This window comes from Otolemur garnettii, unplaced genomic scaffold (genome assembly GCF_000181295.1).
Source record: "Otolemur garnettii isolate 467f Iridium unplaced genomic scaffold, OtoGar3 scaffold00127, whole genome shotgun sequence".
Taxonomy (NCBI): domain Eukaryota; kingdom Metazoa; phylum Chordata; class Mammalia; order Primates; family Galagidae; genus Otolemur; species Otolemur garnettii.
Window position 1 is genome coordinate 3,021,024 of NW_003852522.1, and position 11,269 is coordinate 3,032,292.

The following is an 11,269-nucleotide window of genomic DNA, read 5'->3' on the forward strand; positions in this document are numbered from 1 at the left end:
TTGGCGGGCCCGGGCTGGGGATTCGAACCCGCCACCTTAGGTGTATGTGGCTGGCGCCTTAGCTGCTTGAGCCACAGGCACCGAGCCGCCCAGCTATTTTTTTAGAGACAGGGTTTCGCTCTTACTCAGGCTGGTCTTGAACTCCTGAGCTCAAGCAATCCACCTACCTCAGCCTCTCAGAGTGCTGGAATTACAGGCAAGAGCCACTGTGCCAAGCCCCACCCATCACCTTTTATACTTGCTCTTCCCTCAGAGCAAGGGGAAGGGGAGGGCTGCCATAAACACTTTATTCCCTGGGATGCCCCCTCCTGCTGAATGTTTTACTGTTTTTCTCTAAGAAGGTACAATCTTTCAACATTAAAGAGGTGCCTGCTTTTGAATTCTTTTTTTTTTTTTTTTTGAGATAGAGCCTCACTCTGTTGGTCTGGGTAGAGTGCCATAGCATCATCACACCTCACATCAACCTTTTGAGCTGAAGCCACCTTCTTGCCTCAGCCTCCCCAATAGATAGGACTACAGGCGTCCTCCCAGTTTTTCTATTTTTAGTAGAGACGGTGTCTTGCTCTTGCTCACACTGGTCTCAAACTTCTTAGCTCAAGCAATCCACTCACCTCGGCCTCCCAATGTGCTAGGAATATAGGCATGAGTCATGGCTCACCACCCTTGCTTTTAAAAACAGAGAGGTGCAGGGTTTCCAGGAGGGCAGAGAGAAGGCACAGACAGGTCCTGGGCAGTGGCGACCAGCCTCTGAGCTAAGCCCAGGCTGGAGCGGTCACTCAGAAGCTGGCCAGGCTGCCCCTCTGCCTGCAGCTTGGCTCCTGGGCTCAGGGCGCCTTTACCCACTCTAGCCCAGGTCCACTTTTGCACAATGCAGGCAGTGCTGGTCTCTAGTTCTACGTTGGCCCATGTCATGACAATCGAGCTCCTCCCAGACCCTGTGCAGGGGTTTCCACTCCCATGCTGCAGGCTTGGAATCTGAGGCCCAGTTTGCAAGTGTGATACTCTGATTTCTGACACCTGAGCCTCCATAGTAGTGGTTCTCAACTCTCCTAATGTCGCGACCCTTTAATACAGTTCCTCATGTTGTGACCCCACCATAAAATTATTTTCATTGCTACTTCATGACTGTAATTTTGCTGTTATGAATAATGATGTAAATATCTGATATGCAGGATGTATTTTCATTGCCACAAAGAGTCTTGACCCACAGGTTGAGAACTGCTGCTCTACAGCAACCACAGGCTCGGGAGGGGAAACAAGACCCCTTAGGTCCCATCTAGTGGGTCTCAGAGCCCTGGTGAGGTTTAGTCTGGGCAGTACAATGAGATCACCATCTTTCTGACCTAAGTATAAACTGCAGCCATCATGCCCCTGCAGACCTGAAACTGTCAGTGTGTGCCTCTTGAGACAAGACTCAGTACAGTCATCAATTTCAGGTTTAACATCACCTAAAATCTTTCTTCAACAGGGACTCTGGCCTATCATTGTGATAGGTAAGCAAGGGGCCAATAGCGGTCTTACACGGGGTGTTTTGTGGCCCATATGTGAGGCAGTGCTGAACAACGAAAGTGATTCTCTGAACCCTTACCAAGCTAAACAAGGGGATGTACCCCGTGATACATACACTTACTGCCATGGTATTTGGAGATGTTGTCCTAAGTGCCTTGGCTGATAGCTTTTCAAGGGCCTGGAGACGAAGGCACCTATTGGCAGCACACATGGCACTGAGACAAGTTCCAAACCTGACTCAGGAACCCACAGCTTTTCTGCATGTTTCTATTTAGAAATAAAAGCTCCTACATACAACTTAATTTCTTCACTCTGGTTTTAATTTTTGACAGGGTCCTAAATATAGTTTGAAGCTGCTATGATCACGCCATTGCAAAACAGCCTGGGTAACAGAGCAAGACCTTGTCTTAAAGAAAACCCCCCAAAATAAAAAACCTTAGGAGGAAGACAAAAAAATCTCAAAATAATCCATCAAAAGTAACACTAGGCAAGATTCCACTTGAAAGAAAGGTCGACCCCGCTTCTCCACAGTGACCAGCCCCAATATGAGAGGACATAATGGGCAGAGCCATTTCTTTCTTTTTTTTGTTGAGACAAAGTCTCACTTTGTCAACCTTGGTAGAGAATGGAGGGATCATAGCTCACAGCAACCTCAGACTCTTGAGCTCAAGTGATTCTGCTGGCTTAGCCTCCCTAGTAGCTGGGACTACAGGTGCCTGCCACAATGCCTGGCTATTTTTAGAGACAAGGTCTCAAACCCATGAGCTGGTCTCAAACCCATGAGCTCAGGCAATCTCAAACCCATGAGCTCAGGCAATCCACATGCCTCAGCCTTCCAGAGTGCTAGGATTACAGGCGTGAGCCACCATGCCTGGTTTCTCTTTTTTTCTTTTTTGAGACAAGAGTCTTAGTTTGTCTAAGACTAGACAAACTAAGAATGCCATGGCATCATAGCTCACAGCAACCTTAAACTCTTTGGCTCAAGTGAGTTTCCTGATCCACAATGTCCAGCTAGTTTTTCTTTTTCTTTTTTTGAGACAGAGCCTCAAGCTGCCACCCTGGGTAGAGTGCCGTGGCATCACAGCTCACAGCAACCTCTAACTCCTAGAATCAAGCCAGTCTCCTGCCTCTGCCTCCCAAGTAGCTGGGACTACAGGCGCCCGCCACAACACCTGGCTATTTTTTGGGTGCAGCCATCATTGTTGTTTGGTGGGCCCAGGCTGGATTTGAATCCGCCAGCTCAGGTGTATGTGGCTGGCACCTTAGCCACTTGAGCCACAGGCCCTGAGACTAGTTTTTCTATTTTTAGTAGAGATGGGTTCTCTCCCTCTTAGGTTGATCTCGAATTCCCGAGCTCAAGCAATCCACCCATCTCGGCCTTCCAGACGACTACAGGAGTGAGCCACTGTGCTTAGCCCAAGTTTACTTTCTTTTCTGGAAAGTAACTATTTAACGTTGAGATTAAAAAAAAGCAACTGTTATGTTATGTGTCATTTTATTCTACTCAAGCTCTTCCCAGCATGGCACACCTGGTGTGCTGGAAGGGCTGGGTATGACAGTTGGCTGCCATGGCAGTCGGTCATTTGGAACTTTTCAGGTGCCTGACAGGTGTTACATAAGGAATGTAACTCTGTCCCAAATGCCATCTGGCCTTTGCCCTGGGCTGCTGGGAGGTGATTTCTAAATCCTTGAAATGTTGCACCTGACAGAGTATCTTTGTTTCCCTGGGGCCTCTGGGACCAGACATCTTCAGGAGATGGGTAACTTCAAGTAAGTGAGTGCGGGGGTGTGGGTGTGGGGGTGGGAATCTGGGTCATGCAGTTTCACCTAGGCCTGCAGAGGAGCAGAGACAGAAGTCAGTCATATCTGCATGACCAATTCCAATAAAAACTCTCGACACCAAGGGCTTCTCTGGTTGACAATATTTTGTGTATTGCTATAATGTTGTCAGGAAAAGTCAGCTATCTGTGACTCCACTGGGAGGGGACAAACAGAAACTCTGCCCCTAGAGTTATGCTGGGTGCCACTTGGGCACACCTTCCCTCAGCTGACTTGAACCCTGAGCCCTGCACTGGAAAGCAGAGAATAACGGTTTCAGTGAATTCTGGAATCCTAGAGAATTATTGAACTCCTGAGTGGTGCTGTGGACTGTTCCCAAACCCTACAACAGGTTGTAACACCTTAAGTTTTCCCTGGTTTTAGATTTATTTAAGATGAATGGATGTCAGATATATCCACTGAATCTGCTGAATGAGGTAGCTCTCTGACCACAGAAACGTGACCTTCTTTCCTGAGTCGATGTGCTCCATGTGATCTTTTCCCAAGTGACCACCAACAAACTACATTACAGTGAGTGGATGCACCCACTCCAATTGTCAGTAAAACATTTCTCCATGCTAGCACTCAGGAGGCTTTCTTAGATAATCATTTGTTGGCCCAATACAGTTACTCCCAGTCTAATGGGCTGCACCCAAGTCTGCTGAGTCCATCTAGTCTTGGAGAACACGATGTGAGGTGTGTTTATTTTTATTTTTTAGTCAGAGTCTCAAGCTGTTGCCCTGATAGAGTGCCATGGTGTCATACCTCACAAGCAACCTCCAACTCTTGGGCTCAAGCAATCCTCTTGCCTCAGTTTTTCTATTTTTAGTAGAGACGGGGTCTCGCTTTTGCTCAGGCTGATCTTGAACTTGTGAGCTTAAGCTATCTACCCGCCTCAATTTCCTACAGTGCTAGGATTATAGGTGTGAGCCACCAATCCTGACCAAGGTGTGTTTATTATTAATTTTTTTTTTTTTTTTGCAGTTTTTGGCTGGGGCTGGGTTTGAACCTGCCACCTCTGGCATATGGGGCTGGTGCCCTACTCCTCTGAGCCACAGGCACCACCCCAAGTTTTTTCACTTTTTCTAGAGACAGGGTCTTGCTGTATTGTCCAGGCTGGTCTTGAACTTTTAGTCACAGGCAATTCTCCTGCCTCAACCTGAAGCGCTAGAATTACAGGTGAGCCACCATGCTTGGCCTTTTTGCTTTTATTTAAAAAGTTTTTAACTGCATTATAATGCAATATAGGACAGCACATGTATTTCAAGCGTGTACACCTTGGTGGATGTTATCATGCACACATTCAGCTCTGCACATAGAAGAGGAGGCCCCAGGAAAACTTGCCTCTAAGTTCCTGCCTAACGTAACCACCAATCATCACCGTGGATCAGATTTTGTGTTATTTTTTTTTTTAGATAAGAGTCTCACTTTGTTGCCCTTGGTAGAGTGCCCTGGTGTCAAAGTTCACGCAACCTCAAATTTCTGGGCTCAAGAGATCCTCTTCCCTCAGCCTCCCAAGTAGTTGGGAATATAAGCGCCCACCACAATGCCCAGCTATTTTTACAGACAGGGTCTCAGCTCTAGCTCAGGCTGGTCTTGAACTCGTGAGCTTAAGTGATCCACCACCTGGGACTTCCAGAGTGCTAGAATTACAGGCATAAGCCCCTGCACCCAGTCTGTGGATCAGCTTTTAAATTGCATATAGTAGGTACCCTTAAATGCCTGGCTTCCTTCATTCACAATATAAGACCTTCCCAGGTAGCAGTTGTATATCTGTTTGTATGGCTATTAGTATTTCCCTTGTATGATCAGGCCACTGTTAGTCCATTCCCCTATAGACAGACATTGGGACTGATTCCTGTATTTGGATATTATGACCAAAACTGCTGTAGGTGTGTTTGTACATATGGACACATACACTGAGCTCTCCTGGGTACACAAGGACCACAGTTGCCTGGTCAGAGGGTATACATGGGTTGAGATGCAGAAGGTACTGCCAAAGAGCTACACACTCATATAAGCAGGGTGTGAGGTCTGAGGAATCCACGTCCTTGCCAATACTTAATGGCATTTTGGCCACCCTGTTTAATGGGTAGACCCCTTTCACTGTGATTTTAATGTCTATTTCCTTGAATTTAAAAGCTGACCCTGAGCATCTTTTCCCATGCTGATTAGTCACTGGGTGTGTTCTTTTTTTTTTTTTTTTTTTTTTTTTTTGAGACAGAGCCTCAAGCTGTCCCCCTGGGTAGAGTGCCGTGGCATTACAGCTCACAGCAACCTCCAACTCCTGGGCTCAAGCGAGTCTCCTGCCTCCGCCTCCCAAGTAGCTGGGACCACAGGCGCCCGCCACAACGCCCGGCCATTTTTTGGTTGCAGCCGTCATTGTTGTTTGGCGGGTCCGGGCTGGGGATTCGAACCCGCCACCTTAGGTGTACGTGGCTGGCGCCTTAGCCGGTTGAGCTATAGGCGCCGAGCCTGTGTTCTTTTTTTTTTTAGAGCTAGAGTTTTACTTTGTTGCCCTCGGTAGAGTGCCATAGTGTCATAGCTCACAGCTACCTCCAACTCCTGGGCTTAGGCGATTCTCTTGCCTCAGCCTCCTGAGTAGCTGGAACTAGAGGTACCCACCAAAATTCTCAGCTAAGTTTTCTATTTTTATTTTATTTTACCTACCACAACACCCAGCTACTTTTTTGTTGCAGTTTGGACGGGGCCGGGTTCGAACTTGCCACCCTCGGTATATGGGACTAGCGCCCTATCCACTGAGCCACAGGTACTGCCTTCACTGGGTGTGTTCTTTAAGGAGGTACCTGTCCCTGCTTTTGTCCATCTTTTTTTTTTTGAGACAGCAACCTCAAACTCTTAGGGTCAGGTGATCCCCTTGCCTCAGCCTCCTGAGCAGCTGGGACTAGAGGTACCCACCAAAATTCTCAGCTAAGTTTTCTATTTTTATTTTATTTTACTTATTTATTTTTTAATTAGAGACAGAGTCTCACTTTGTCGCCCTCATAGAGTGCTCTGGCGTCATAGCTCACAGCAACCTCCAGCTTACACCTGGCTATTTTTTTGTTGCAGTTTGGCAGGGCTGGGTAACTGGCCACCCTTGGTATACAGGTATAATCTTAGCACCCTACGAGGTTGAGGTGGATGGATTGCCAGAGATATTACCTATGGTGCCAGCCCCATATACCCAGGGTGGTGGGTTCAAACCTGGTCCCAACAAAACTGCAACAAAAAAATAGCCAGGCATTGGCGGGCACCTGTAGTCCCAGCTGCTTGGGGGACGGAGGCAGGAGAATCACCTAAGCCCAAGAGCTGGAGGTTGCTGTGAGCTGTGACGCCACGGCACTCTACCAAGGGCGACAAAGAGAGACTCTGTCTCTAAAAAAAAAAAAAAAAAAAAAAGTATTCCATATTGAAGTCCTCCACTTATTTTCCTCTTTGTGGATTTTGCCTCAGAGGCAATGTTTGCAAATTGATGTCAATATTTTTTTCTCAATGCTGACACACATCACATTTTCAGATCTAGAGTACATCTCCTTTTATTTCAACATATTTCTTTTTTAATAATGTAAGGGCAATCTGTACCCATTAGTCTGGACACTACAACTGTCACCACCCACTGAAGTTTAACGCTTAGTAAGATTCTTCCAAACTGATGCATGAGTGCTCACATTACAGCACCTTTCCTTCCAACAGATAAAATCTCCCATGTTTTTCCTCACGACCAACTGCATAAACCACCAGCCCCTTACAGGGAAAGTCACGTTGGCTGGTGGGTCCCAGAACATGGAATCCTACACTGAGGGGCAGAAGAGCCAGTGAGTCCCGGGGGAGCAGGTCTTGTACCCATGGCCATTTCCACCTCTATACAACCTGCCCTGGGCTGGCAGAAAACACACATATCCCATTGGAGAGCCAGCATGAACCATTACTTTCTTCTACTCTTTACTGAAGTGGGATGCACAAATGGATGTTCTGATCTATTTCTCTGGGCTGTAGCCACAGCTGAAGTCTCGTGCTGACTTGTATTTGGCATGTGCCTAAGACGACAGGACCCCAGAGCCTGGCACAGAGCCCAAAAGAGAGCAAGTGCAGCCTGCCTTCTCAACACATGGCTGACCCGAAATAGCACAGGAAGAGAGGGGGCACGAGGTTAGGAGTGGACTGCCTCTCATTCTGCTCCAGACATGCAACTTCCTTGTTCTGTTCTTCTTGGCCATGTGATCGATGCCCCCACTGTCCCAGAACCTGCGGGGCACAGTGCTGGAGCACTGTCACCTAGAATATCGCTTCCTCGGGGCCCCTCGCTAGCATCACCTTCCCTGAGACCCACACTCCTGCTTCTCTTGGTAGGGAAACACCGAAACTCAATCACGTCTATGAAGGACTGAAGATGGACGGCCAGAGCCCAGAAACCCGGAAGGCCCTTCCAAGACTCAGCCACCCACCTCCTCTGCTTACCTGTCCTTGTACTTGATCACTGCATCCACGATCTTCTTCATCTTCTTAGTGAGGTTAGGCGGGTTTGGGGAGAGCTTCTCGGCAGGTGGCCGCCCACGCTTCTTTTGCTTCTTGCTCTCATCATCTTTGTCGCGGCTTCGGGTGCTGGTGGTTGGCGTGGAGGACCCGGCGTCACTGTCCCGTTTGCGCTTCCGTGAGGATTTCTTCTGCCGGACCTCCTCTTCGATCTCCTCCAGCGTGCCCTCCTCAATGGCCTTCAGGGTCAATAGTAGTAAAATAGGACAGCCAGCACCCAGGTCGACAAGCAGAGGCCACAACACAAACCCAGGGGCCCAGCTAGGGCAAGGAGGAGGGCCCTGGCCCTGGGTGTCCTTCCAGTGTGGCTGGCTCAGGGCACAATACACATATGAGGGCTCTCGAGGGTTCTCTGGGCTATAGCGAAAGGCCAGTGCTGCCCCGAGCAGGCACCCTACCCACCCAGGCCTGCACTTAAAAACTGAATGGTTGTACTTTTTTTTTTTTTGAGACAGAGTCCCACTGCATTGCCTTCGATAGAGTGCTATGCCGTCACAGCTCACAGCAACCTCAAATTTTTGGGCTTAAGTGATTCTCTTGCCTCAGCCTCCCAAGTAGCTGGGACTATAGGCGCCCACCACAATGCCCAGCTATTTTTTGGTTGTAGTTGCCATTGTTGTTTGGCAGGGCTGAGCTGGATTCGAACCTGCCAGTTCCAGTGTACGTGGCTGGCACCTTACTCACTGAGGTATAGTCATCGAGCCAAATGGTTACACTTTTTGACATATTAAATAAAGGTGGATCCTACAGAGACATCTGTCTGAAGGTGACACCATTATGCTTCTGCTCCAGACTCTCTACAAATATATTTTTTCAGATTTAAAACAAAAATTGTGTTTTTAAGAGACAAAGTCTTACTATGTTGCCCAGGCCAGACTTGAACTCCTGGGCTTATAAGTGATCTTCCTGCCTCAGCCTCCCTAACAGCCAGGTTTGTTCTTTTTTAAACTGCCTGGCAGCAATAACCCATAGATATGGTGACAAACATGTCATGTGCCAGGAAGGAGAGCGAGGAGGATTCTGAGGACGGTAGAGCACACCTGTCATGGTCAGGTGATGGAGAGAGCCTCCCAGGGGATATGGAAGCTCCAAGCTGGGGTAGTGCAGGGGAAGAGGCATTCAGGCCAAACGAAAAGCAAAGAAGGTGCACAGCAAACAAGAGAGGCTGAGAAGGCCCCACTACATAGCCAGGGGAGGAGTAGGTTTATCAGGAATACTAAGTTCATGTCCACCTATCACTTCAAAATGTGACCCTACTTGCAAACAGAGTCTTTGCAGATATAGTTAGGTAAGGATTGAGATGTTATCATCCTATGTCAGGGTGGGCCCTAAATCCAATGAGTGTGTGTTGATAGGAGACAGAAAGGGAAGCCCAGAGAGACACAGAAGAGGAGGCCATGTGAAGACAGAGGCAAAGATAAAAGTAATGGTGCCACAAGCCAAGAGATGCCAATGTCACCAGAAGTGGAAAAGGCAAGGGAGGATATTTCCCATGGACCTTCCAAAGTAACATGGCCCTCCTGGCGAATCAATTTCAGACTTCTGCTTTTAAAACAGTGACAAAATATATTTCTCTTATCTTAAGCTGCCACAGTCATGGTTTATTACGGCAGACCTAGAAAAAGAATACAGACAGCCCCGCAGGCCGAGGACCAGGAGCATGTGAAGGCACCGGAGTGACTGCTTAACAAGTGGTAACAATCATGTGCCAACCAATATTATGAGAGAATGCCTATTTTGTATTTTTTTAAAACCATGGATTTGAATATAACATAGAAGATGTGCTCAATGGGATAACAGCAGTCTCTAACAAAGAATAAAGTCAGAGTCCTACCTCACACTACATCTAAAATGTAACTTAAAATGGATCTTACGTGAATCTATGTGCAAGAGATAAAACTATACAATACTGAGAAGAAAACATACAGGTAAATCTTTGTGACATTTGGTTTGGCAATGGTTTCTTAGATAAGACACCAAAGCACAAGTAAAAAAGAAAAACAGATAAAGAATAAGTACAATTAGGGTGGTACCTGCGGCTCAGTGAGTGGGCGCCGGCCCTATATACGGAGGGTGGCAGGTTCGAACCTGGCCCCAACCAAACTGCAACAAAAAATAGCGGGGTGTTGTGGCAGGCGCCTGTAGTCCCAGCTATTTGGGTACAATTAGAAACTGTGTGTGTTAAAGGAGCTCACCAAGAAAGTGAAAGGAGAACCCAAAGAATGGGACAAAATATTTACTACTCAGGAACTTGTAAGGAACTCTTATAATTCAGTTAAGTACAGCTCAGCACTCATACAAAGTGGTTACAGCCCCAGCCACATGCACCGAGGCTGGTGGGTTTAAACCCAGCCCAGGCCAGCTAAACAACAATGACAACTGCAACAAAAAAATAGCTGGGCATTGTGGTGGGTGCCTGTAGTCCCAGCTACTTGGGAGGCTAAGGCAAGAGAATCACTTAAGCTCAAGAGTTGGAGGTTGCCGAGAGCTATGATGCCACAGCACTCTACCCAGGGTGACATAGTGACTCAGTCTCCAAAAAAAATAAAAATAAAAATAAATAAAATGAAATGGGCAAAGGACATGAATGGACATTTCTCGATAGAAGATATTTAAATAGCCAAGAAGCACATGAAAAGATACTCAATGCCATCAGGGAAATGCAACTCAAAACCACCATGAGATGTACTTCATGCCCATGAGGATGGATGAGAAACCAACACATGGTGGTGAGGATGTGAAGAAACTGGAGCTCTCACACACTGTTGGCGGGAATGTCAAATGGTGCAGCCACCAGAGGAAGCAGTCTTTCCTCACATGGTTAAATACAGAACTACCATTTGAGGCCAGGTGCAGTAAGTGATGCACCCCTGTCGATTATTTGAGTTCAAGAGTTGGAGACCAGCCTGAAGAAGAGCAAAACCACCATTTCTATTAAAATTAGAAAAAATTAGCCAGGCCTGGTGGCAGGCACCTGTAGTCCCAGCTACTTTGGATGCTGAGCCAGGAGGACTGCTTGAGTCCAAGAGTTTGAAGTTGCTGTGAGCTATGCTAATACCACAGCACTCTACCCAGGGTGACTGAGTGAGACTCTTATCTCCAAAAAAAAAAAAAAAAAGAAAGAAAGAAAAAGAAAAGAACTATCATTTAGTCTAGCAATTTCATTAAAAAGAAATCAGAATATACATCTACACACACACACAAAAATACATGAACATTCATAGTAGTAGTCATAATATCCCAGAAGTGGAAAGAACCCAAATGTCGGCTCGGTGCCTGTGGCTCAAGTGGCTAAGGCGCCAGCCATGTACACCCAAGGTGGCGGGTTTGAATCCAGCCAGGGGGCTCGGCGCCTACAGCTCAACCGGCTAAGGCGCCAGCCACGTACACCTAAGGTGGCGGGTTC

General features: G+C 47.2%; 1 protein-coding gene across 1 annotated transcript in view; it reads right to left on the reverse strand.

Moving 5' to 3' along the window:
* SMARCA4 (SWI/SNF related, matrix associated, actin dependent regulator of chromatin, subfamily a, member 4) overlaps nucleotides 1-11,269 on the reverse strand; it is a 126,870-nt gene that overhangs the window by 19,857 nt on the left and 95,744 nt on the right. Inside the window, exon 28 of the mRNA XM_012810135.2 lies at nucleotides 7,789-8,042. Within this exon, the coding sequence (XP_012665589.1) occupies nucleotides 7,789-8,042 (254 nt within the window). The remainder of the gene's footprint in view (nucleotides 1-7,788; nucleotides 8,043-11,269) is intronic.